This window comes from Biomphalaria glabrata, chromosome 5 (assembly GCF_947242115.1).
Source record: "Biomphalaria glabrata chromosome 5, xgBioGlab47.1, whole genome shotgun sequence".
Classification (NCBI taxonomy): Eukaryota; Metazoa; Mollusca; class Gastropoda; family Planorbidae; genus Biomphalaria; species Biomphalaria glabrata.
In genome coordinates this window covers 21760920-21787382 of record NC_074715.1, presented here as the reverse complement: position 1 = coordinate 21787382, position 26463 = coordinate 21760920, and the positions used below count along the sequence as shown (strand labels likewise).

At 33.6% G+C, this 26463-nt stretch overlaps 2 protein-coding genes and 1 long non-coding RNA gene across 10 annotated transcripts in view; 2 read left to right on the top strand and 1 right to left on the bottom strand.

The window, feature by feature from the left end:
* The window catches only part of LOC106060983 (uncharacterized), a 50526-nt gene extending 41753 nt beyond the window's left edge, over positions 1-8773 (bottom strand). Inside the window, exons 1-3 of one of the 4 annotated variants that reach the window (XM_013219021.2) lie at positions 8613-8773; positions 4214-4324; positions 1145-1161 (exon numbers count right to left, since the gene is read on the bottom strand). In XM_013219021.2, coding sequence (XP_013074475.2) covers positions 1145-1161; positions 4214-4290 — 94 coding nt within the window. In that variant the 5' untranslated portion in view covers positions 4291-4324; positions 8613-8773. Of the gene's footprint in view, positions 1-1144; positions 1162-4213; positions 4325-5000; positions 5129-8612 lie in introns of those variants that run through there. The other 3 variants (XM_013219020.2, XM_013219024.2, XM_056028674.1) reach the window with 3 other exon arrangements.
* LOC106060984 (uncharacterized) lies at positions 2430-5167 on the top strand. The gene is made up of 2 exons (XR_001216523.2): positions 2430-2566; positions 5013-5167. It is a non-coding gene; the product is annotated as an uncharacterized LOC106060984 (long non-coding RNA).
* A 2257-nt stretch (positions 8774-11030) lies between the features above and the next one.
* On the top strand, positions 11031-20916 carry LOC106053153 (GTP:AMP phosphotransferase AK3, mitochondrial-like). Of its 5 annotated transcripts, none has more exons than XM_056030005.1 (6): positions 11031-11110; positions 12550-12903; positions 16593-16712; positions 17329-17501; positions 18631-18749; positions 19584-20916. In XM_056030005.1, the coding sequence occupies exons 2-6, from the start codon at positions 12750-12752 to the stop codon at positions 19696-19698; spliced, it is 681 nt and encodes a 226-aa protein (XP_055885980.1). In that variant the 5' UTR covers positions 11031-11110; positions 12550-12749; the 3' UTR covers positions 19699-20916. The 5 variants fall into 5 exon arrangements, with proteins under 5 accessions (XP_055885980.1, XP_055885981.1, XP_055885979.1 ...); XM_056030006.1 differs by lacking the exon at positions 11031-11110 and adding an exon at positions 11122-11321; XM_056030004.1 differs by lacking the exon at positions 11031-11110 and adding an exon at positions 11122-11355.
* The last annotated feature ends 5547 nt before the right edge of the window (positions 20917-26463 follow it).

Sequence of the window (26463 nt, the reverse complement as noted above, 5' to 3'; positions counted from 1 at the left end):
TCAGGGGAAAATCTAGTTGAAACATGAAGTTGAGAAATAGGGCAAAGCCTGACAACAAGAAGCTGCAGACAACCATCCCACTTAACATTCCACCTGGTCAAAAGCTATTCCCAGTCATCAATAATTCTAGTCTGGGCAATATGTTGTGCCAAAATCTATTTCCAGTCTTCACCTTCTCAGCACACCTGTCTGCTAAATCTTTCAGATTTGTCATGAATGAGAGAAAGGGGGAAGAGTGCCATTTTAACCTGATCTGCTGTCAGCTCATAATTCAAAGTTTTGAAAACCAGACCAGCATTCAAATATGAATTCTTAAAACCCCAAAAATATCATTTCAATGTCTGCTAAGACACTCATTTCTCATGAGGGAAAGGCACATTTGCAGAGTCAACATTTTCATTTATATCTTTTCTCATCTGTGAGAGAACTTAAAGCCTGATTATTGAACTACATATACAACAGTTGCTATTACATCCAGAAATGAATCAGACATCACAGCCTAATCTAAACTTAAAGAGTTGCCATCAGTTTTGGACTTGAATTTGGCAAAGTGACTGCCCTCATCTGACCCTGAGTGGACAACCATTCATTCCTGAGGCACTATTGTTACTTTCAAAAGATCAAACCTTTCAGCACTAATTAAAATATTATTAGTTAGTTATAGCTGTAAGAGACCCAAAAACTAAATCTAATGCTGGTGGAAGTAACTCCTGCTGCATGTACATTATTTTAAATATTTTCTCCCTACCAATAACAGCAATCAGAGCTTCACAAGGCTCAAATAAAATGTTTATTTGGACTACACCATAATTTTCTTCTATTGCTACCTACGATTTTCACTTTAAGAACTGTGAAATATTTTTTCAAACTTTTTGGTAAAACTATTAAAATTAGACCTTCAAATCAATCTCATATTTTGTATAATTTTATCTTTAAAATAATTATAGCCCAGTATTTTGTTCTTGTTATTCATTATAGGACATTCTTATGATAATGAACATATTTTTTTTCATTATCTTTTTTATAAAATTTGTAACATTCTTTTTTTAAATAAGATTTCATTTTCATTGTAATTTTCACTTTGTTTATATTCTAGTACGACAAATAAAGCATACAAAACAAATTAGGTTTAGATCATACTAACCAGCTATAATGACAATGCTGTGGATTTATAAAAAGTAGAATGAAACATTCATTACTTTCTTTAAATCCTAATTTGACTTAAAATTCCTCTATTTCTAAATATATTACATTTTTAATGTAAACAAAAAAAATTTTTATGTGACTTATTTTTTTAGTAAATAAAATCTATAGAGCATAGGAAACTATATATATACAGCAAAACTGAAAAAAAAGACAAAGCTACAAAAGATTTCAATTAGAATATTGTATTACATAAACAAGTAAAATATATTTGTAAAAAATTCTTCCTTTATGAAGCTGATGACTGTTTTGTAAGAACAAATATTTTACTCTTAATAACTAATGATAGATATTTTTTATTAATTGAACATTTTCTACCCCAATCCCCCATCACCATGAAAAGAAATCATATGTTGTATGTATAAATCTAATCAAAGTCAGAGTATATAAAATTCTAATGATGGGCCTTTAGATCTAGACTTTGAAGAATGTCTATTAATTTATTAAACTCTTTCATCAGAAGTGCCTACATGCAGAAATACCTGAAGACATAATTTGTTCAAGTTAAAGATTTTCTAGCCCTCAAAAATCAAAATTAATTTTTGTATACTTTGAACAATCATATCAGTCGAACTAAAGTTTTCCCAGTGTGACTAAAAAGCTAGAATTCTTTTTCCCAAAGATATAACTCAACTTTCATACTACATATATCTATAAGATATAAGATTGTTTTTCCACTCAAAACACATAAAAGAGAACCTGAGAGAATTTCATAGCCGAGGATATTACAAGAAAAACATTTTTTTTAAAAAGTCTATATTAAGTGTACTTGTATCAAGTAGTTTGAATCAGTCATATAATTAAATTTTTAATAGATCTAGACTAACAATAAAAAAGCATTTATAAAAATAAATTTTAAAAAATATTTAAAAAAGGGAACGACCTAAATTCAAACTTGTGGGCTAAAGCTTCGCAGGCTTATCAAGCCAATGTGATAACCACTATGCTAGAGAAGAGTCTATGAGCATGGAAGATTGTATGGTTATCTATTGTTTCTATTTCATGTTTGCATTCACTGAGCCTGAGATGGCAGCCTAATAAAAAGGGGAATAATTTAGCTTATACCACTTCAATCAAGTACTATTTCTTTCCCTTGTTTGAGACACCAAACAAAGTAATTTACTACCAATAGTTAATTAACTAATTGGTTATTTTTTTTTATTAATTGTACACAATTTCAGCTTGATCTGAGATGTGTCGGAGAAATAACATGTACAAACAGATAAGACAGACACACAGACAGAACAGAGTGAGTTAATATAAGCTTTGTAAAAAGTAGAGTGAGATAGTCAAGCCATGTAAACTAGAAAGCAATATGTCATGAAGAACACTAAAAGAAAAGGACCAAGGAAGAATTCAATAGGTCAGTCATAAATACAAGTATAGAACAGAATTTAAGGATTCCTGAATTAGGATAAGTTAAGAGTAAATCATTTGTGTTTTTATGTATCTATATTTGCAATATTTAAAAAGATAATTGTTTGTAGATGCATATTTGTCATATATATAGTTGTTTTATTGTAAAGAAAAACTAGATTGTTTAACTGGAAAAGCTTGATAAGCAGTTTGTCAATATATCAAAGACATATGGGAGAACATTAATACTAGGAAGAATGTGTACACACTGAACTACAATGAGCAGCCACACACTAATAAATTAAAAGTAGGGTCTGTTTATAGCTTCAGAATAGGTAGATATATGAGCCAAAGTCCCTTTCAAAATTCTGTGGTCCATTTTTTTTTTTAACAATTTAGATAAGAATGCTAGAAGCTTTACTTCCTCTTTGTCACTGGTATAGTTGAAAGCAACAACAGCAACAATGAAAGAGAATGTTCACAATGATAGCTGACACTAACTGGGAACAAAAATCTGCTTGTTCTATAACTATTCAGATTAGTAAAATTTGAAAGTTCAATTATAAATGAATATTGGGACAAATGCTATATATATATATTTATTGAAATTGGTACTCAAAGTAAAAGTAAAATAAAAATACTAGTAAAAGATTGAAAGGTGGTCAGTCTGTGTGTCTGTGTCACATGGTATGAATTCCCTCTAGGGGCAGGGAATGATTGTGGAAAGTATTGTGTTTAGTTCTAATATTGTTGGTATTAAGACTAGTTCATTTTTTGAGTAGCTGTTTTAATTATCTTTTGATGAAGTTTTAGATTTACTTCAAAGTTTATTACAAAAGTTCTATCAACTCTGTCTGTCTGGTACAAATTTTGAAAACAGAATGTCTCCCACTTACAATTCTCGGATCAAGTTGAAACTTTACAAAATTATTCATTGTCACAACAACACATGAATCAATAAACAAAATGAAACAATTCTTTTATCAATAAGTTGTAATTAATTAATTTTGTTTTATTTAGAGACAGTCCTATGGTAAGCCTTGGGTAGAGAATTAAATTGCGCATTGTTTGAGCAGTAAAACGCTTGGCTTCCGAACCATGGGCTCCAGGTTTGAATCCTAGTGAAGACTGGGATTTTTAATTTTGGTAGCTCTAATGGGTACCTGACATTAGTTAGGGAAAAGTAAAGGCGGTTGGTCATTGTGCTGGCCACATGATACCCTAGTTAACTGTAGCCCACAGAAACAGATGAACTTTAGATCATCTGTCCTTTAAACCACAAGGCTGAAAGGGGAACTTAACCTTTACTAAAAATTTGAAACTAACAATAGATAACTTTAAAACCTTCAAATTTTTATAAGCACTTGTATAGCTCTATTACAAATTAATTACACCATTGAGTCAAAATAATTGATACAATTACACTTAATATAAGCTTTATTTTTAAAGAAGTATTTTTTTACATTTTAATTTGTAGTTGTATATGTTCAATAGCAAATTTAATTTTTTTTTAAATCTAGACTATTATATTGTTTTACACTACAGTACAAGACATTTCAAAATGGTGTTGATAACATTTATTACTCTTAAGTAGCTTTAGCAAATTAAAATAACCTGATACAACTTAATAAGCAAACTAAATAGTTTGACTTACCAGCAATGATTTGGATATATCCATTCACAAATAGAAGTAATGTCAAGTGAAGAAACATCTTTTGCAATGTTTTTCATCACTTAACAATGTACAAGAAACTTCAGTAACATTCTAAAAAAAAAAAAGCATTGAATTACAATTGAACTGTCAATCAATGACCTAATAATGTCATCAAATTTATAATTATTTTTGTTCCAATGGCTCACTGATATGACAAGGCAAAAATGTGTAAGTTTGTCTAAATTCCAATATAGACATCCGGTCAAACAGTCTCACTAAACTCAGTTAATTATCCATTCTAGTAAAAACTAAAAATAACAAATAATTTGTATTAGTTTAAACATTTGACAAGGTAAGGTTGAGCTATTAATCAAATAACTGTTCACATGTATGGGTTCTAAATCTAGAAAACACATACTTCATATTTACACCTCCAAAACCTTTACGAAACCTCAACATCTTTACAGAAACAATATAGATAAATTAAAATTCCTCAATAGTTAATTTATTTTTTTTCTAATAAAATTAGAAATTTTACAAATTTAAGTTATTTATTCATTTTTTTACATTTGAATTACAGGCTGTCAGTGAATGAAATAGCTCTTTAATTAGGCAACAATGATTAGCTATTTTTATTAATTTAAGGATATGGTCTTATTGGACTGCTCTTTCTGTAACACATACAATTATTTTGTATATATAACAGTCAGTAATATATATTGTTGCCTAAGAGTGGGTTTTTAGCAGATCTCAAAAGGTTAAAAATTAATTTCTTTCATAAACCAACTATTGTCCACAGCATTCATCTGCTGTTGGGTGTAAAAGAGAAAAGCCAGTGAAGTCAAGATCATCCAAAAGCTTCCTGTAGTGTCCACTGTAGTCTATCTTGATATGTTGATGTTTTCATGATCCAATCTATGGCCAGAAGGAAGGAAAGAGCTTTGTCTTACTCCTGCATGAATCTCCAATGTTTTGGTCATTTAGTACAGTACTTAAATAAAGCAAATGTGGAACAGATATAGTTTATGAAAGAAAATGAAGAATTACAGAAATCGGAATCAAATTGGAGCCTGTATTTCCACCTAGGTAAATGCCAGATTAATAATGAATGAAAAGTTATCATAGAACCCCCAAATAGATGAAATTATTAAAAAATCAAAGCATTAGCATTTAGGATTTATTAATAAAAATGAACATAAAACTAAAATGTTATTTAACCTTAGTACGGCCAATATTAGAATCAGTGATGGGAACAGACCATAAAACAATTTTAGGAAATTTTCTGCACAAGCAAGCTGAGGTAACCCAAATAAAGATTCATTGAATATTTTTTAATTATATAAGAAATTCTATATTATATTGAAATGAATATTTTAATACAAAATAGTTGAACGGAGTATTTGAAACAAAAAATTATCTGGGGAAATTTCAGGAATTCCAAAAATTTTATGAAAATTCCTACCACTGTTAGGATATATTGTTAGACATTTGTTAGTATTTTTAGTTTATATAGAGACGCACCATAATGGACGGATTTTGAACATTTTCACATTTATCACCCATCTCTGCTTAGAAACTGATGATACACATAAGTATAAGTGTAAGGTGATAAGCCCAGTAATGCATTACCGACATATTACCGTACCGGTACCTATTTAGGTCTAAGCTATTTTGAGATATAAGGCCCTTTATAAATCCAGATATTATTTATTTGGCTGAGAGCCTATAAGCTTTGGTAGCAATAGATAATCTCGCCCTCCCCAAGCCATTGGATGACACAACAGTCTACGTGGTTGACATAAAAACAAAACATACGCGGCTCTACGTATCTAGCATGCTCAGTATATGTAACAGCCCAAAAGTCAGGAGCTAAAAAGCTATGGTAACCTGTGAACTGTGTTACCTATACATGTAGATAGATCCGCCCTCCCCAAGTGACCTGGTTGACCAAAAAACGTATTTTAGAGCACAGTTAATATATCACACGCACTCAAACAACGTATCTATCATGCCTAGTGTTTGTGACCTAATTAGCGGCTTGACTGTTGGTACTCGATTGATGACTCCTCCCCCTTTCCCCTCAACATTGTTCTTAATACAACTTGAACAATGTGTTGTGCTGATGGCCTGGTTTACACCTAAGTGTTGCGCTATCACTGACCCTTTAATGTTGTGTGTTAGTCTGATGGCTGCGCTTTGATAGAGTCTTGAAATTGAAAATGTTACTTTGCAATGAAAATGCGTGAATGTTGGAAAGTGTAAGAAGAAAGCGCGGGAAAGAGGGTGTATGCAGAATAAGAGAGTGTTTGTGTGTTAGTGTTATTATTTTATTCATTTCTGATGTCATAATTATATGTTTTAAAGGACTGTCTTTGTAGCGCATTATGAGCTTTATGTCAAAAAATAAATAAATTTTATAGACCCGGCGCCACACGTCTAGATTGAGAAGCAACTGACTCTATGTATTTGAGGCTGACATCACATTTTAATGATGATTATTGATGATCTCTTGATACTGCCCCCCTTCCACCCTTTTACCTGCCAAAGACATTTTAATTTTAAAATACCATACTACATTCTATACCTCCCCCTTTCATTTTAATAATATCTCTTCACACCAAGCACATGCGCTAGGTATTGGTTTATAACACATAATTCAGAACTTACTAGAATGGGGCATCTGAAAAAAACAAAACACAACTTGGATGTATTCCGATTGCTAGTGCTTTTCCCTGCACTATAATGTTAATAGCATCAAAGTATATGTGTCATAAAATCAAGCTTTTAAAATGGGTAGAATTTGTGCATATCGATGTAAATCTACTTTAAAAAATATAGCACAATTACGGTACACCACAAATAGCTGATACAAATTGTAACACAAACGAAATTTAAATCTCTGTAGTTTGCATTACATTATTTTGAAAAATAACAATTAAAAAAATATTTTAAAATATTTTATCTTCTTTGAGTTATATCCCTTTGATGTTTATTGTTAACATTAAAATGGTGTTCGATTCTTTACGAAGCTGAGATTGCTTATAAAAAAAACATCTTTCGAACACCCCCTATTTAAATCTCAATTTTCATGTTTGGGTAGCAAGGGGCATATGAAACAAATATTTGCAAAATTTTTTTTTTCCTAATTAGAAGCATAATAAAGGTTTTGTTGAGCTGAAGCATCTTATCTTATCTTATATAATACAGACGTTACTTCAAAAAAAAAAGATGATTAGTCATGCATATTAACCAAGAATGACTTAAATTCTTCCAAGTCACTGGTTTTCCTGGCTAGCTCAGGCAACCCATTCCATGCTCTAATAGCACTAGGGAAGAAGGAATATTTGTACAAATTAGTCCTAGCATATGGGACGAGGAATGTGCCTTTATCTTTGTGTCTTTCAGAGTATGTTATTAAATTTTGTTTTTGTATTTGAAGATTATGGTTCAGTGTTTTATGTATAGTTGCTACTTTACTTTGAGTCTTCTGTCCTGAAGGCTTTCTAAATTTAGTGATTTAACTAAAGGTGTTTCTCTAGTTAAGTGTGAATATTCATTTGTTATGAATCTCACTGCTCTATTTTGTGTCTGTTCCTGTTTCTTCTTGAGTTGAGGGGTCCCAAATGGAGGATGCATATTCTATTATTGGCCTAACCAAGGTTAAATAACATTTTAGTTTTATCATTATGTTCTTATTTGATTTACAGATTTATTGGCATTAAAAAATACCCTTAAACTGTGACTCACTTTACCGATACTGTTCCCAAGAGGTAAAGAAAAGTGAGGTTTTTATACTTTATACAAATATTATTATAATTATATTACTATTAATAGTATTATAAATTATTATTACCAATTGAAGCCAATTCAATGCACTTTGAATATTTATAAGTAAAAATGTATCCTACCTAATTCCTTGGGTGAAAAAATGAAATTAATTATATCTTAACTATAAAGAAATGGACGATGCACTATAGTACTATAGAAATGGACTAGTTTCATCATAATCATCGAAATAAAGTATGACGAAGAATTTTAAGAAATATAGTGGGGTGTTCGAGAGAAGTACCTTCTTCACATCAAACATGATCATTGATGATGAAGGCGAAGGTGTTCGATAGACGTAACTTCACGGTAAGTGACTCTTACTCTACTACAGTACTAGACTACTAGAGTCTAGGTAGACTAGTAACTACTTAAACTAGTCTAGAGTCTAGATCTAGATTATCATTATTAATATTAGAGGTCTATGACTATGAGTCTATATAATATATATCTACAATTTTAGAATTTTAGTAAAATTTTACTAAAATTTAAAGTGACTAAGCTAAGGACTTAGACTTAATCTTAGTCAAGTAAACTAAGTACATTTTACTAGATTACTTGTACTTGAATTTACCTAGATATTAGATCCAAACTCTAAAAGTATAGATCAATTAGATCTAGACTAGACTAGATCTAGATTCTAAGATAGAGTCTAGGGCAGGGTAATCTCTAGATTTAGATCTAATTAATCATCTAAGGCTATGGTGTTAGAATATGCCAGGAGTAAAGCAGTCGCAGCAGTTCTTTTTGTCAACAAATGCTGCCAACTCAACTGGATTTTAGATTTAAATTCTATAGTTATAGATCTAGAATCTAGACTGAATAGTATACTGTCAATCACACTTATTTTAAATGTGAGCAAAATAAATTATCAACATAATATATAGGTCTACTACTTATTAATATTTTACCACATTCGTTACATTATGTCCACCACCACCCCTTTTCCGATTTAATCTAAAATTCAATCATTATTAGTTAATATAATATAAAATGAAAGACTGTGCGACTATGGCCGATATTCGAGAGACAATTCGTTATATAGATTGGTCTCGGGTAAATGCTACCCCCGTCAGACCCTAAAACCTTTTGGTTACATATAAGTTATATAATGATAATCTACATATTATGATACCTTAAATTCTTGTAATGAGTCTCCCCCCCTCCCCATTTCACAAATGTAAAATGCAAGCTTTATTAGTAATCCTAAATATAAAATGGAGAGAGGAGCCTTACTGATTAAGCGTTTCCACTCTACCCCCTCGCCCCTCTGCCTAAAAGCTGACTTTAAAAAAATGAAATATGTTATAGTCTATCTATCTTATATAATACAGACGTTACTTTAAAAAAACGATGATTACGTCCTACGACGCGTCATGCATTCAGTCATGCATATTAACAAATGACTTAAATTCTGCCAAGTCACTGGTTTTCCATGCTCTAATAGCACTATGGAAGAAGGGGCGTTTGTACGAATTTGTACTAGCATATGGGACGAGGAAGGTGCCATTATCTTTGTGTCTTTCTGAGTATTTTATTGAATTTTGTTTTTGTATTTGAAGATTATGGTTCAGTGTCTAATATATATGGCTATAATTTATTTGTAATTCCAAATTTAAAAAAAATCGTATTATCTGACATAATTTAACTTTGTCAAAAAATTTTAAAGGACATTGTTTTGGAAAACCTCATAGTTATAAGAATTAGTGAACAATTAAGTAAGATATGACATTTGAACCCAAATCTTTTTTTTTTTTTAGTTGCCTTTACCTTTTTTTCAATCTCAGATTTTCTAATGTAAAAATAACGAAGTTTCATACAAACGTAAGCCTACATAGGTGGCTAATTAAGACTCTTTTGAACACATTTAAATTCATATATTTGCTAAATACCACTGATTTATTTAAGATACAACAATTGATAAACTCACGAAAATTCGTACACAAAATTCGTACACAAGTTCCTTTTACTTGTTAGGTGCTAGCTAATAAACGGTTTTGATAGATTCGCAGCCTGAACGCAATAATTAGCGAAACATTGCATTGGTATTTAATTTTCAGTATTTCCCGAAATGGCCGCAGACAGTGAATATTAATGCTCAATAGCAGAACATAGTTTTACGTGGGTTTTTTGTTTTTTTTGGCATTGAAGGCTGATATTTCAAATGGTTAACAGCTATATGACATTTGTCATTTCGCCATGCAAGGAAATCAAGAGAACCATTGAATTCATATCCGCCTTCTCCTTAACCATAGAGTGTGTTTAGATATGAGTGAACATATCACTTATCAGGTAGTGGTGGGCTACTTTTCCAATTTTCCTATTGTGATGTAGTGGATAAAGCAACACATGGAACAGTAACCAGAGCATTGAAATGCTATTTTTGGATGTCATGGAGTTTCAGTGAAAGTCAGCGATGCATTTAAAATAGAGGAACGAAAGTGCAAGATGAAGTAAAAGTAGGTGATACTATAAGAATTAGGGATCATGCTAGTCAACGGTGGTCTAGCAGCTGTGTTGTGTAGTGAGAAGACAGCAGGTTGCTCCTAGATTGGCTATGAGGTGGTATAGCTAATGATGGAGCTGTGTACAGAAATCAGAATGATTTGCTGTTGCTGAAAATAAGCTGGCGTCAAGATGATAAAGGCCTACATACAGTGGCGTAGTTATAATAGCCATCGAGTGGTGCGGGCCGCAAGTGGTGAGGGGCATCAAACTAAGGATAAACTTTCTCAGTAAAAACTACACATTGTACTAACATGAACAATGACAAACTACTAAATATTTTAAATGTTAACTAATGTTAATTAAAATTTCGCTTCTTTGTTAATTTGTACGTTCTTTCTTCAAGCTGTAGACCAGGTAGAATCTAATTGACTCGGTTTGTTTCAATCTCTCAATGCAATTCACTTTTAAACGCCCACTGTTTCTTTTGAGGCACATGGTACATCGACATGTGTGTGTGTGCGCGTGCTTTTCTGGATTGCAAATTTGGCAGCTGTGACCTTTAGTCCTTATTTTTTCCCGAACTGATAGAGTTCCATGATCACAATCAGATCATAATAATCATATGTTATTGTTAAGACATAGTCTAGCATAGATTAGATATCTAGAAATCTAGATTAGATCTATCTGCTATTACTATCTAGATCTATTTCATTACAACTAAAAAAAAAAAACATTCAATGGTCATCAAGACATCATAATAATATCATAATGATCATTCAGACTCGTTCTCATTGATGATTGACAATCATTGACATGACACAATGACATTGGCCTGGTCATTTGTTTTTATTAAAATTTAAAGTCAAAGTGTGAAAAATTGATTCTAGTATAGTATACTCTTACCGTATACTCTATCGCTCTAGTTTTAAGTTTGTTTAGAGTAGTTTAGACTACAGTTTAAGTCTGTGAGTTACACTGTGACTGACTTGACAGTATTCTAGAGTAATCTAGATTCTAAATTGAAATTCTAGATTATTCTAGATCTGTGACAAACTTAAGACTTAGAACTTAGGACTTAAGTTAAACTAAAGGGAAACTCAGATGGTTTGGACAATTTTTTTATATAATATGTGTTTTGATTTACATATAAGAATGTATTATTCTTTTTTTTTTAATTTGCAATAATAACTTAGTAATGGATGTTTTTCTGGTGTAATGTTCCTGCGCATCCAAAACGATCAGATTTTCACTGGGTTTCTATGTCACGTCACAATAACCTATTAATTTAATCTATTGACTTATTGTATGACGGGAGACCATTAGGTAAAGTTTACATTCTCGTCTATGCAGTTAGATCTAGTTCTTGGAAGCAAAGAAAAAATGCGTGTTGAAAGTAGATTTACATGCATGACTAACCACGGCAGTGTGTGTATTTTCTCGCCTGACCACTCAACATACAACAAACACTATCGCTTGGTTGTCTTGTCATGACTGACTACACATAGCCTAGACTAGCCTTACATTGACCAGTTTGATAGAATCAGTCAGACACACAATCTATTTACTTTTTAGAACAGGGAGAGGCTTAGATGAAAATGTTACTTTTTTTCTCAAGTTGGTTATCCTAATGCTTTTAGATCTCTCTCTCTATATATATATATAACGGTACCATAGTTCTGGACTAGGCTGTCACTAAGCATAAGAGCCTAACAGCTACTGTAAGAATGAAGTGATACGTTTGGTTAAATCTAGTTTCTCTTTCAGTATTGTTGAGGGAAGTGACGTTTGAATGAGCTTAAAACAAAATCTCAAAGAACCCTGTTTTTTTTTAGATGTCAAGAATTTACTGACTACATTATATAATATAAATGTTTCTAAGCATTTAAATACAAAATGGTAAAATGTTTACTATTTCAAAATTTAAATATATGTCAATAACTCACATTTGAAAAACCATCGGAGTTTCCCTTTAAGTTAAGTCTTTACTTTAATACTTTACTTTATTATTATAAAAATGTTTAATTTTAACTTACAATAACAGTTTGTCATTTTTGTGTACACAGGACAGGTTATTTTGTTCATGATTTCATCAGTCAGTTAATAACAAAAAGTAGATCTAGTTACAGAGTCAGTACTAGATCTAGATTAGTTACAAGATTGTCTAGATTACTCTAGAGTCTAGATATATAATCTATAGCACTCTGTCCTCTCAGAGTACTCAGTACTGCTTTAGTCCGTTGTGAAGTGTGACTTGACTCTAATTATGTCTAGACCTGCGACAAAACTTTTGCGTGCCATTATTATGGGTGCTCCAGGTTCAGGTAAAGGAACAATATCATCACGCATTGTCCATGACTTTGGAGTTAAACATATATCAAGTGGAGATTTACTTCGTAAACAAATACAAGACAAAACTGGTGAGCAAATGTAAACTTTATACAATTGGCCTTTGTCTTAAGATCTAGATCCACCTAAAATCTAGGTTCCCCAAAAAAGTGTAAATGTTGTTGTAAAAATGATAGATTCAAGATTGTCATAGACAGCCACTGCAGAGATTCTCAACCTTTTGGTCGAGATCCCTAAGGGGGTCAAAAGAACATTTGCCAGGGGTTGCCTAAGACTATCGGAATTTATTTTTTTTTGTGGCGATTTTTCAATGGAAGTTGTTTTTTTCGTTATTAACGTGCTGTAACTAGCATATTTGTACCATGCTTGGTATGCATATATATATAAATACTTTTCTAATAATGGAGAAAAAGTACTTAGATAACATTCTTATCACACAAATTATGGAAGGATCAATTAAGCATCAATAAAATAAACTACAAAGTGGGGGTGACAAATGCGTCATTTGTAATTTTCTCTCTGCCATATATAGGTATGAGGCCGAACAAACCTCTGAACTTTGTGGATAAGGACATCCAGTATTTTAATTTTGAAGGCTAATAAGAAATCCGGACTTGACTCGGTGGCAAGTAGCATAATTAAAACATAGCAGCCCTTGAAGCTTTTTATTCGGAATTGCCAGAACTATGAAACCTCACACCAATTCCAAGAGTTAATATTGCCAGCTGCCAAAGATATTGCTCAAGTTATGATTGGAGCCGAATTCTTTACTAAATTTAGTGCTATTTCATTATCTAATGACACTGTTCACAGGAAAAGGAAATTCTGGAAATAAGATATCTTATCCATTTCCAATATTTATCATCCAGATTGATGAGTCTACAGACGTAAATTATTCACAATAACTGGTTTTCTTGAGATATATACATAATAGCAATTGTAAAGATTAGTTTCTATGCAAACTTCTTGAAATGACCTCTACAGCATTTAGTTTCTATGCAAACTTCTTGAAACCTCTGCAGCACGTGATGTATTTGACAAAGTAAGTTAATTTTTGGAAAAGTAAAAAACCTCTTGGAAAAATATATATACAGAATGAGTCACCATAAGAATGCAGTGCAACTCACTGTATGATTCATCGATGCATATTAGATAACAAAGATACTGCCACAATAGCAACGCAGCTAAATATGATTTCTCTTCAATGTCAGTTACAGAATTCTGGTTCAATTGTTTGCTGTCATTCTGTTCTATTTGAGATTTTTTCGCGAGATCCTCTTCCATTTCCAACAACATATCGTAGTGAAACGTTTTTTCTGCCTGTTGGTTATCTAGCCTAAATACATAAATTGATGCAGAAGATGTAAATTCCTAATCTAGTGAAATAAAAACAAGCTCAACCTTCACAATAACTTTGGTGTGTTTGAAAATACTGTCGCAACAATATTGTAGCTTAAGTTTTACTGTGTCAATGACTGTACATTTTCCATGCTTAGCAATACTTTCAATTATCAGTTATGTAGGCAACATGAATATTTATATTATTACACACATTTCAAAAAGTAAATAAATGAAAGTAATAAAATGTACACTTTTTGTTTTGTAATTGAAGCATACATTTATTTTACACTAAATAAAGCTCTTGCTATGTTCAGTCTCTAACAATGGAATTAACATTAGTGATCTACATTTTGATAACAATTTTATAACATTAGCTAAATCACATTTACCTAGTTAATGAATAAAAATTTATGGTTGGGGTCGCCACAAAGGGAAAAATTGTATTAGGTGTCGCATAGCTAAAAAGGTTGAGAACCGCTACCTTAGTGTCATATTCATTGATAGTCACAACACTATAGTCTACATCTTTTACCAAAATATTGTCAACAGAAGTAGAATTTGCACTATATTGACTATACCTAGAATTCTATAGCAGAGCTTATAAAATGATTATACTTCTACTACTCGAGATAGACTTACTTAGACTTAGGTCCTCCCGCGCCGTTCGGCGCATTGGGCGGCAAGCTGTCTCCATAATGATCTGTCACTGGCAATGTCTGAAGCCTCCTCCCACCTGGTTTCCACTGTTCTAAGGTTCTCCATGAAGGTGTGTCGCCAGGTAATACGAGGACATCCCTGTTTGTGCTTTCCTCGTTTTGGCTTCCATGTTATCGCAACTCTTGGTGTGCGTAATTCATTTTGACGTAGAACATGTCCCGCAAACCTCATGCGACGCTCAATCACAACCTCACTAAGTGTTCGACTTCCAGTTCGGCATAGGATTTCCTTGTTTGAGATCCTGTCTGTGTAACTGACTCCCAAAATCCGTCTCAGCCATCTCTGTTGAGCCACATTTAGTCTTTTCTCAATTTTGACAGATGACTTCCATGTCTCACATGCATATGTAGCAGTTGGAATGACGATTGTGTTGAGAAGGTGTATTTTTGTCTCGAGTCCAATGGCTTGGCTAGTCCAAATAGGCTGCAGCCTTTGGAAAATGCTCCCTGCCTTTCCTATTCGGCACGCTACATCATGGTAAGCATCTCCATCATTTGTTATGATGCTGCCAAGGTACGTGAACTTGTCCAGCTCTTCAAGCTTTGACTCGCCAAGTCTGACGGGGACACCCTTTGCCTTATATCCCACTCGCATAATTTTAGTCTTATCCAAGTTTATGCGAAGGCCAATTTTGGGTGCCTCTCTGTCTAGGCTCTCCGTCATTTCTTGAATGCATTTATTTGTAGCCCCGAGTAGTGCAACATCATTAGCAAAGTCCAAGTCCGTCAATCGGAGTTGTTCATGCCATGGAATACCAAAGGCAGTCTGGTTCATTGCTCTCCTCATTATGTAGTCGATGGCTAGGAGGAAAAGGAAGGGAGATAAGATGCACCCCTGTCTCACACCTGTCTCGATTGTAAAAAACTCTGTTGTTCCCTCTTCTGTTTTAATGCAGCAACTAGACTGACTGTAAAGGTGTCGTAGGATCTGGACGAATAAGTCCACAAAACTGATCGTTAGCCGTTGTTGGTACTCCAGACTTTGTTCTATGATATTTCGTAAAACGAAAATCTGCTCTGTACATGATCTGCCTCTTCGGAAACCTGCTTGTTCTTCTCTGAGCCTTTCATCTACAGACTGTTGAAGCCGTCTCAACAAAACAGTGCTGAAAACTTTGCCTGGGACAGAGAGGAGAGTAATGCCCCTCCAGTTGTTGCAGTCTGCCAAGTTGCCCATTTTTGGAAGCTTTACAATCACTCCCTTTTGCCAGTCCTCTGGGACTTTTGAAGTTCGCCAACAGAGATTTAAGAGATCAGTCATTCTGTTAACAATGCACTGTCCCCCATATTTTAGCATTTCTGCTGATATCATGTCTAGTCCTGGTGCTTTGTTATTCTTTAGCACTGCAAAGGTCATGGTAACCTCCTCAGCAGTTATTGGGTCTGTCTTGACCTTGAGATCATTGTCTGGAGAGGGGTCCTTGAATATGTAAGTTAGGTCTGGCGACAGTTGGTTAAGGGTCTCTTTAAAGTGCTCTACCCATCTTGCATCCTGTTCTTCTTTCGTTAACAAAGTTTTGCCTTGCTTGTCTTTTATTGGTGCCCCATGTCCACTCTTTGCTCCAGTGAGATCTCGGACAATGGGTATGATTTTTACTCTAACCCATAATAATTATAATGGTGACTGGACAACAAAAAGACATTTAAAAAAAAACCTCTAGAGGTCATTTTTATTTAAGTGAAAATGTTTTTATTCCTTTTAGCTAATGGAATGGCAGCTAAACGGTACATTGATGTAGGTGAACTGGTTCCAGATAATGTTATGCTTACTATGATATTGAATGAACTAAATCACCTTCAAAATCATAATTGGCTATTAGATGGTAAGTTGATGACAAACAGTTTAAACACACTACATATTTGTGATTTTCTTTGACCACCAGTTAGAATATTAATGAAACATATTGATTGGCTATTACCACTACCACAATGTAAAATAGAACATTGTTTTAAAAATTGTTTAAAATATTACATATCATTTCTCTTTGTAATATACTAGCCAGATATTACCCACTGCATGTTGACCTTAGTTTGGGTATGTCTAATCTAGTAGATAGGATTTAGATCTATGTCAAACTTGCAAATGTTCCTTTCAAATGTTTTACTTTTGCCATGAAAATAAAATTAAGCCGATTAAATTGAGACACTAATTATCTACTTGACCCCTTAAGAATATTTTATTGATAATAAGAGCTTAGGATACCATTGAAACCATTTGAATAAAAATATAATAATCCTTTACTCACTTATCTCCTAAATAAGTTGTAACAAAAATTATTTTGTAGTTAAATGTATTACTGTTAATTAAGACATAGATTTATCTGCTATAGTATTAATTTTTTTTAGTAACCTTTTTTTTTTGCATTGTTCAAAGAACTAATTTTTTTTTCTTCCTACATTTAAACATTTTCATACCAATGTTTTTGATATATTGTTTAGGTTTTCCAAGGACAGTTGAGCAAGCCAAAGCATTAATCCGGAGTCAACCTATAGATATAGTCATTAACCTAAGAGTGCCTTTTGAAGTAATCATAGACAGAATAAAAGGAAGATGGACTCATTTACCTAGTGGAAGGATTTATCACACTGAGTTCAATCCACCTAAAAAAACAGTAATAAACAAACCCATATGTCTTTTTTTTTTGTTTTACTTTGATGTTTTGTAGCAATTTTTGGATATTTGAAATCTTTCTTTATTAATTCTTAATCTTCAGCTACTCAGTTTTATAATAATAATAGTTCTGTAAATATTAAAACTGAATAATTGCTTATTACAGACAAAATTACTTAAAATAACAAACAGATTTTAATCTTTTGTATTTTCGCACTTAGTACTTGTGAGTTTTACAAGCTTTTACAAACGATTTGCAGATGTGCGGGATATACAAAGGTGCGAAATTTACAAAATTTATTTACTCATAAATATAGCATAATGCAGTGATGCCCAACCTAAATCGACCTGTGGGCCATTTTAATTTCCGATACTCATGTTACGGGCCACATGGCTGAAAAGGTACAAAAACGAAATGTTTTTGACCTGAAACTATTAATTAATGAGACGTTTGCAGTTTATCTTTTAAAGCGTTGGAAAATGGCTTTATTTCTCTACTTAAAATATGAAAAACTTTGTAGCTAGCTTAACCAAGGAATCATTTTCTTGTCTCTTTTGGTAAATATTCTCAAAAATCCTCCAATCTCTAGACGTTGCTCAACCAAAAATACTGATATATTTGTTTCATAATGCAGTTATATATGCTAATGTTGTTGTTGTTTTAAACAGCCACAATTTCATTATAAAAAAAATATGTTGGCTTATTATAATGTTTCACAAAAATGGAACACTTAGCAGATTTGGCACATCCATCAATTTACAAGTCTTAGGGCATGAATGTAAGCAGTGGTCCTACTGTGAGCCATTCCAAATTTTGGAACTTTCAAAAATGCAAAAACAGTATATCTTAGATTCAATAGAATATGTTAATTACTGTTTCTAAAATCTTGACATTGTAACAAATATTTAATCAGGGTAGAGGCGGAAATTTTTGGGGAGAATTTAAGAGTACCGGTATATTGACATATGTTCAACCTTTATAAGCACAAAATATTTGTTGTTGTTTTGACAACTGCAGAGACAAGTAAACTAAATTTCTGTAAAAAGTCGTTAAGAAAATTAAGTTTACTTTTTATCTTAAATAATAGTCTTGTGTTATATTAAGAATAGCTGCATTGTTTATTGTATAGGGATTAGATGATGTGACAGGAGAACCTTTAGTACAACGAGATGATGACAAAGAAGAAACAGTGAAAGCTCGCCTTGAACACTATAGAAGACTTACTCACCCAGTGTTACAATTTTTCAGGTATTTGTGTGTATGTTCAATAATTGATGATATAATGATGGATTATTTAGCTTTTTATCTGCATATTTATTAATTGACAAACCTCTGTGATATTTGGAGTGTCCATGCTATGACAAGTTATTATATATGGCAGTCAATATATCAATGTCAGTTTAGAGTCTAAATTCAGGCCTGTCGATTAATGGTACAAATTTTCTACCAGTTTATCACTCATTCAGACTGTATTATAATTATGTTTGGCTTTCTGTTGTCATGATTAAGTTTTAAAGGATTGAACATTCAATCTCAAATGTTATAACTGGATGAATTTCAATGTGTAACTATTTACAAACCTGTGTGTAGCTGATTATTAGAGAGACTATTACATAATGCATACACCAACTCTGAAAAAGAACATAACATGCTTAAACACATACACACAAATCTAAAAGATTAAAAATTCATAGCTCTTTAAATGTGAATTTAAATACAGAAAGCATTAAAATCTACACAAATTTTAACACAAAAAAAAAGTCCATGCACACACAAAATTATATTTAATTCTGGGTATATACACATAAAATGAAAATGTATTTATTTTTAAATTAATAATTTCCTGTAGCTTTTGAGTTTAAAACATTTAAATTTCATTTCCAGAATTTGAATAAGATTTGCTTGTGGAAATAAAAAAGACCACTTAGTATGAGTGATAATGACTTATAACTTTCTTGTCTGTTAGTAATTGTGTACTATTTAATAGTTGAAGTTATTTTTCATGTAAACTGTTTCTAGTTTTTGTTTGTGTTTTTTTTTAATTAAACACTTATAATGTTTAAAATGTTTTCTTTTTAACAGAAATAAGGGTGTTGTAGAGGAATTTTCTGGCAATTACTCCAATGAACTTTGGCCACAAGTCCATGATGCTCTGGCAAAGGTTATGACACCTCTCAAGTACACACACTATGAATAATAAAAAACCATTCTTATATTTGTAATGCATTTTGTCTTTAGATTAATCTTTAACAAAACAATATTGTTTTTAATAGCAGCTTCTGCTATGTTTATTAAGCAGCTACTGCTGTGATAATCAAGAAGGCTACTTACATAATAGTAAGGTGTAAGATGAGAACATGTGTGTCAAATAATTTAATAATTACTTCATAAAATATTTGATATATGAAGGACATTATCATTACATTTACTGTTTCTATTTCCATCTATCCAACAAATTTTTTGGGGGGGAATTAGCAACATGTATTACTGTAACAATTTTTTTTTTTTTTTTGTCTAATAAAAAAGCTTCAAAGCAGTTGTGTTTCAGGAAGTTAAGCCATACTAGAAAAAATAAAGCAAAGGAATGGTAGCTAGATGTAATCATTTCAATATAGAGTATTCTTTGTTTGTTTATAAATTGTATTTTGATATATTTTATTTTAATAAATGTAATCATTTATAGATTTAATTATACTATGTATACATTTGAATAATGTTGATGGATATATTTGCGTCAAATAACCACCTTTTAGCAATTATTTTGTTAATGTTAGCTCCTCAACTTGTTTTGCCTGCATCAAATAGGGAACTGCATAGCCACTTAAAATACTGCTCTTTGGTCTCTAGACGATACCTTATTATTGATTAACTCACCAACTCAAATCTTTTCTGATATTTTATTGAAACAATATTAAAATGGAGGACTTATTTTACATATAAAACATTCCACTAGTAGAGATGATGACAAAAGATATTTGTAATTTTGAGTTCTGGTATTGAAATAGAAAAAATATATTAACAAAAAGGCCATTAGCACTGTTGATTTTTTTTATTTTAGTATCTGGTGTATATTTTTATATTAATTCATTTTTCCCCCAAAGATTATTGAAAAAATATATATGAACATATTGTTTTGTTGTTGTTTTTTGGATGTATGTATATAGAGTATGTACCTTAATCAACACAATACAAATTTGAATAAGGATTCTGTGATGTCAGTCATTTACATTTTTGCTGTTTTTGTTTTCTAAAGTGCACTCAATTGTTATTTATGTCAATGTTTGAAAAGTTTTTGCCTAAACTGCACATAATCATTTTTTATGACAATGTTTGAAGATGTTATGCCTATGATTGAAATTGTTGAGCCTAACTGCCTTGTTAATTTAACAAAATAAAAACATTTAGAATTCTTTGATTTTCATCTTACTGTTTTTTGTCTCCTTAGGTGCTAAGTTCTATTTTTATTTATTTTTTTATTAACATAAGATATCAATTACTGTGGTAACCACTACATCATCCTGAATAATTTGGTTGTGAGGTATGCACTCTGGACTGTTGTCTAAATAGTCCTGGCTTCTAACCCTGCACATTCCTGTAATCCTCCAGGATGCTTGGGCTAGGACATAAGGAGCTTCAATCCTAAAGGAAGAAGTCATTTAGATTTACAGATTTTCTCTACGCCATTAATCAACCATGAAATAGCATCTGTTTGGATGTCTTCCTCAATTATATCTATACCAAAGATTGCCAAATGGAAATGAATGACTGTAGACCAGTATCACCTAATTCATTTATGCCTGAAAACTTAGAAAAACTTATTAAAATGACGGTGCCATTCTATATAATACAAATTGTGTCTTATACTAACATGTAGACTCAGCTCTCACTCAACTTTGAGAGCAGTACGCGACTAGAAAAAATTCAACATTTGGTAATAAACATATTTATTTACGAAAAAAAAACTTAAATATTTTAAAAGGAAAAAAAATAGTAAATCTTTAATGAATTGATAGAACTAACTATAAAAAGTGATATTCATAACACGAAGAATTGACTATGAAAGATGCTCCTTCCACCCTGCACTTCAAAGCAAGCATGTTGGTATCACATTAGGCCTACATCAGGCCGGGTCACGACGCGTGACCTACTCCCCAACCCACTTCATCCCTGTATATAGGGTGAATGGGAGACCAGCCGTGATCTCAAAGGTGTAGGGCCAGCCGTCATCAATATATATATCCACAACGAAAATACTAAATAATCACACAAACATCAGCTTGTATATATATAGACAGAGAAACTACAAGTAATTGTGGAAACTTAAGCTGCTAACTCTTATTACTTATACATATAAACTATTCTCTGTAGAAGCTGATGTTTGTGTAAGTAGGTATTTAGTATTTTCGTTGTGGACTTTTGTTTTTTAGAATGTGCCCCCTACGTTTTATTAAAATTTCGTCTGTAAAATTCCATTAGAAAATAAAGAATATTAGCAAAATAATGACAATCTTTTAAAACATTTGCATAATTAGAGAAAATGAACAGAAATAAAAGCACACACACACAATAAAAAGCCAATAAATTTAATGAATTTAAATCTTCATAACATAGGCTAAATAAATGTGACACAAAGCGACCTTATCATGGAATAACAAACTATGATTCAATATCTTGGGGAAAAATGTGTAGCCTACACATAAAATGCACATAATTGTAGCAGATACAAACAAACACACACACAAAACATGTATTAATAATCTTTTGAAATATAACAATGTAGGCCTAATTTACAATATATATGTCTACATATTAATCGCCAAAACGTCCTGCTTCCCTCTGGGGGACTTATGGAGTGATCAGTTCACTAAGGTACAAGGGCATTTCTTTGTTGTAGATGCACTGATGACAAAGTGTGGCCGCCTTCTAATCGATTCTTGCATACACTAGAAGCCAATGGATTGTACGCATAAAGAGCAGCAGCAGAATCACGTCTTGTTTTTCGTAAGACTATTCCTGCAGCATTTTCTGAATTCGCTGCAGCTTACCAATTAACTTTGCCATCGGGTATACCTGCCGGCATTGCATTGCAGTAGTCAAAGCAAAGCCAAAGCGGGAGAGTATGAATGCCAAAGCGATCTTTTTTGTTGACTCCATTGTCAAATATGCTGGGATCTGGCCGAAACTGCGCAGCTGCAAATAGACACCCTTGCAAAGCTGACTTATGTTTGAGACAAAAGAAAACTCCAAGATGGTGAACTACGTGGACAAAAAGGAACTTGGCAGTTCGTGATGAAAAGGGAGTCTGTAATCTCTACTATTGTTGTTACGAGTATCAGAGAATGTGGCCATCATAACCTCGTGGTCTAGCGTAAAGAGCAGCAGCAGAATCACGTCTTGTTTTTCGTAAGACTATTCCTGCAGCATTTTCTGGTCTAGCGTGTCAAAGACTGCAGAGGCGGCCCTAGCAGTGCGCGGGGCCTTGAACGAGTGTCATATTAGGGCTACTCTGGGCGTATCGACCAAAGTACTATTACAAGACGTTATACCCTAGCTTCTTTCGACTTAGGTGGAAATTCAAGTCTTTCTTTAAGTGACATAGAAGAGAGCACCTGGTTGCATGCGGCCTCAGAACGAGACAGCTGGAGGTCACTCACGAATGCCGCTGGATACACATTTGAGACCAAAAGAAAATCTGCTGCCGAGGACAAACGCAGACGGCGAAAAGAAAATCTAAATCGACCACCTGCGGACATTAATCGTTATGCTTGCCCTGGGTGTGGCAAAATATGTAGGTCACAGCTGGGACTGCGCAGCCACGGGAAATACTGCATACCTCACTGATCTTCGGACACGAAGACTAGCCTTATATATATTCCGTCCTTATTAGATGATCACATACATGTACCAAGAGCACAGATTGAATAGTTTCCACTTGCGCTGCCTGAGACGCATAATGGGCATCTCTTGGAGGGACCATGTCTCCAATCAGGAAGTTTTGAGACTGGCCAATATGAACAGCATGTATGCTCTCCTGACACAAAGGAGATTACGCTGGCTCGGACATGTCACCCGCATGCCAGATGGTAGAATCCCGAAAGATATCTTATATGCTGAGCTTGTGGAAGGAGTCAGACCCAAGGGCCGCCCAAGACTAACATATAGAGATGTCTGCAAGCGAGACATGAGAGCCTCAGGCATCAGTGAAAGTATGTGGGAAAACATAGCCAAAGACCGGAGTGCATGGAGACAGACTGTGCGTGCTGGGACAACCCTTGCTGAGAACAAAAGAATTGAAGCGGCTTTAATCAAGAGGGAAAAAAAGAAAGCTGCCCTGTCTGCTAGCCCTAAATCAGAGGCATACAAATGTACGAATTGTGGCAAAGTCTGCCGTTCTAGAATTGGCTTGATTAGCCACACCAGATTCTGCCCCGTCTCAAGATTAAGCCAAAATCAGTGACTCACTTGGGCGCATCCATTGCCTTTCGAGACAAAAGGAGCCATATATTAGATGATCAAAGCGCCTGTGCAAGGCAGGGTTAAAACATTGTCCCCTCTTTAAACTTTTCGACACGAAAAAAAAACAACAATGTCTCATTATTATTTCTTTGCTGGATGTATATTGAATGTTCTTTTGTAATCAGTTATGCAGATGAAGACTTCTGTTTTCAAGGTGGGCTCCACAATGAGTATTTACATTAAACGTTTTACTAGATCTAGACTTGTTCAACTTTGGTTATTTGGTTAGAAATAAAAGAAGAAAAATGGCGAGCCAAGATGATGGCCGTTCTAGTACTAGATCGATTCATTATAGTAAAGATCAACTCCTCGGACTTCGTTCAAAGAGGAAGCCTCTTCCACCGTGTTATGCACATAGGCCTATAAATTGTTTCTACCCTTCCTCTATTAGTACAAGGAAAAGAGGGAAAAAAGGAGGACTACGGCAAAGACTGAGAAGAAGAGGTTTTCGCCCACCACTTCCTACGATTATTCTAGCTAACGTATCCGCTCAATACGAAATAAAGTGGATGAGATATGTGCCCATATACGCTACGACCACGTATTTAGGGAAAGTTGTCTATTGGCTTTTACTGAGACATGGTTAGAGGAGGATGACAACGACAACCTGATTGCTATTGATGGTTTCTCTTGCGTGAGATCTGACAGAACGGCTGATTCTAAGAAGAAGAAAGGTGGGGGGCTTTGTGTGTACATTAACCTCAAATACTGTACCAACTACACGGTTAAAAAGAGAATGTGCTGTCCGGATCTAGAACTACTGGCGCTCTCATTGAGACCTTTTTATTTGCCACGAGACTTTGGTGTTATTTACATAGTCCTGGTTTATGTTTCGCCTACAGCCAAAACGGAAGTTGCAGCTGCAATCATCGCTGACGTAGTGCATGAGTTTCAGACAAGGTCACCGGACGCACCAATAGTTATACTGGGTGATTTTAATAAATGCACCTTGAAGGTTGACCTACCCACCTTCTATCAACACATTTCATGTCCGACAAGAGAAAACAGAACTCTGGACTTATATAGGAGCATTCACATCTCGTGAAAAGCCACCACTAGGATCATCGGACCACAAAAAAATACAACTGCTGCCTACTTACCGTACGAAACTTAAAGAAGGAAAAATCATTAAAAAAAAACGTACAAGAATGGACGCAAGACAATATTCTCAAACTACAGGGATGTCTAGACTGCACTGACTGGAATTTGAATGGGTCGACGCAGTGACAAATTACATCAAATTCTGTGAAAACATGTGTGTCAGCACTAAGAGCATCAAGATATACCCCAACAATAAACCATGGGTCACTGCAAAAATAAAACGGGAAATAATAGAAAAGAAAAGAGCATATATGAGTGGCGATGGACAGACAATTAAGGAAAATTGCTCAACGAAATCTCAACGTCGTTCTTGAGGAAGGGAGGAGAAACTACCGCACCAAGCTGGAAGACTCAATTAATACAAGTGACATGAGACAGGCGTGGGGCATCATGAACAAAATGGCAGGAGCACAAGTCAAAATTAAAAATAATCTTGCTACAAGAGACGAAAAAACATTGGCCAACGAGTTAAATGATTTCTATTGTCGCTTCTACACGAAAGATTTTAATTATCTAAGACTCAAAGCCCTTGAGGATGTCAATGTTAACAACTGCTTAGAATTAGCGATTACTAAAGAGCAAGTTTGTAACATTTTCAAAAACGTCAACCCAATGAAAGCTGGTGGGCCTGATGGAATACAAGGGCGAATCTTAAAAGAATGTGCTGAACAACTAGCTGAACCTTTCCAAGATATTTTTTCTACTTCATTACTAAACCATGAGATACCACCTGTGTGGAAGTCATCTATAATTGTACCTGTGCCAAAGGTTTCCAAACCGAAGGAAATGAATGACTATAGACCTGTTTCACTTACTTCCATTGTGTCTAAATGTTTAGAAAAATTGGTTAAAATGTTTCTTCTGAATGATCTTTGTAATAAGTTAACCCTTTACAATTTGCTTACCAAAAGGGTAAAGGTGTAGACGATGCCATCCTAAATATTTTAAACTGTGTCTACAAACATCTGGACTTACCGAACACTTATGTAAGATTGTTCTTTATTGATTTCTCATCAGCTTTTAACACTATATAACTTCATTTACTCATTGAAAAGATGAAAGCGTTGCAGATTAGTCCATATATAATACTATGGGCTAATGAATTTTTGACCCAGAGAGCTCAGAGGGTTAGGGTAAACAATGTTATATCTCAGTGATGCCCAAAATACGGCCCGCGGGCCACATCCGGCCCGCGACATGGTTCCATCCGGCCCGCCGAAACGTCGGCAAAAAGTGTAGAAAAAACATTGTCCAAATAATAAATTTAAAATATATATTTCCCTACGTAAATTAAATCGATTGGTATCGATAGTAAGCCAACATATTTGATTTATAAAGAAAGAGT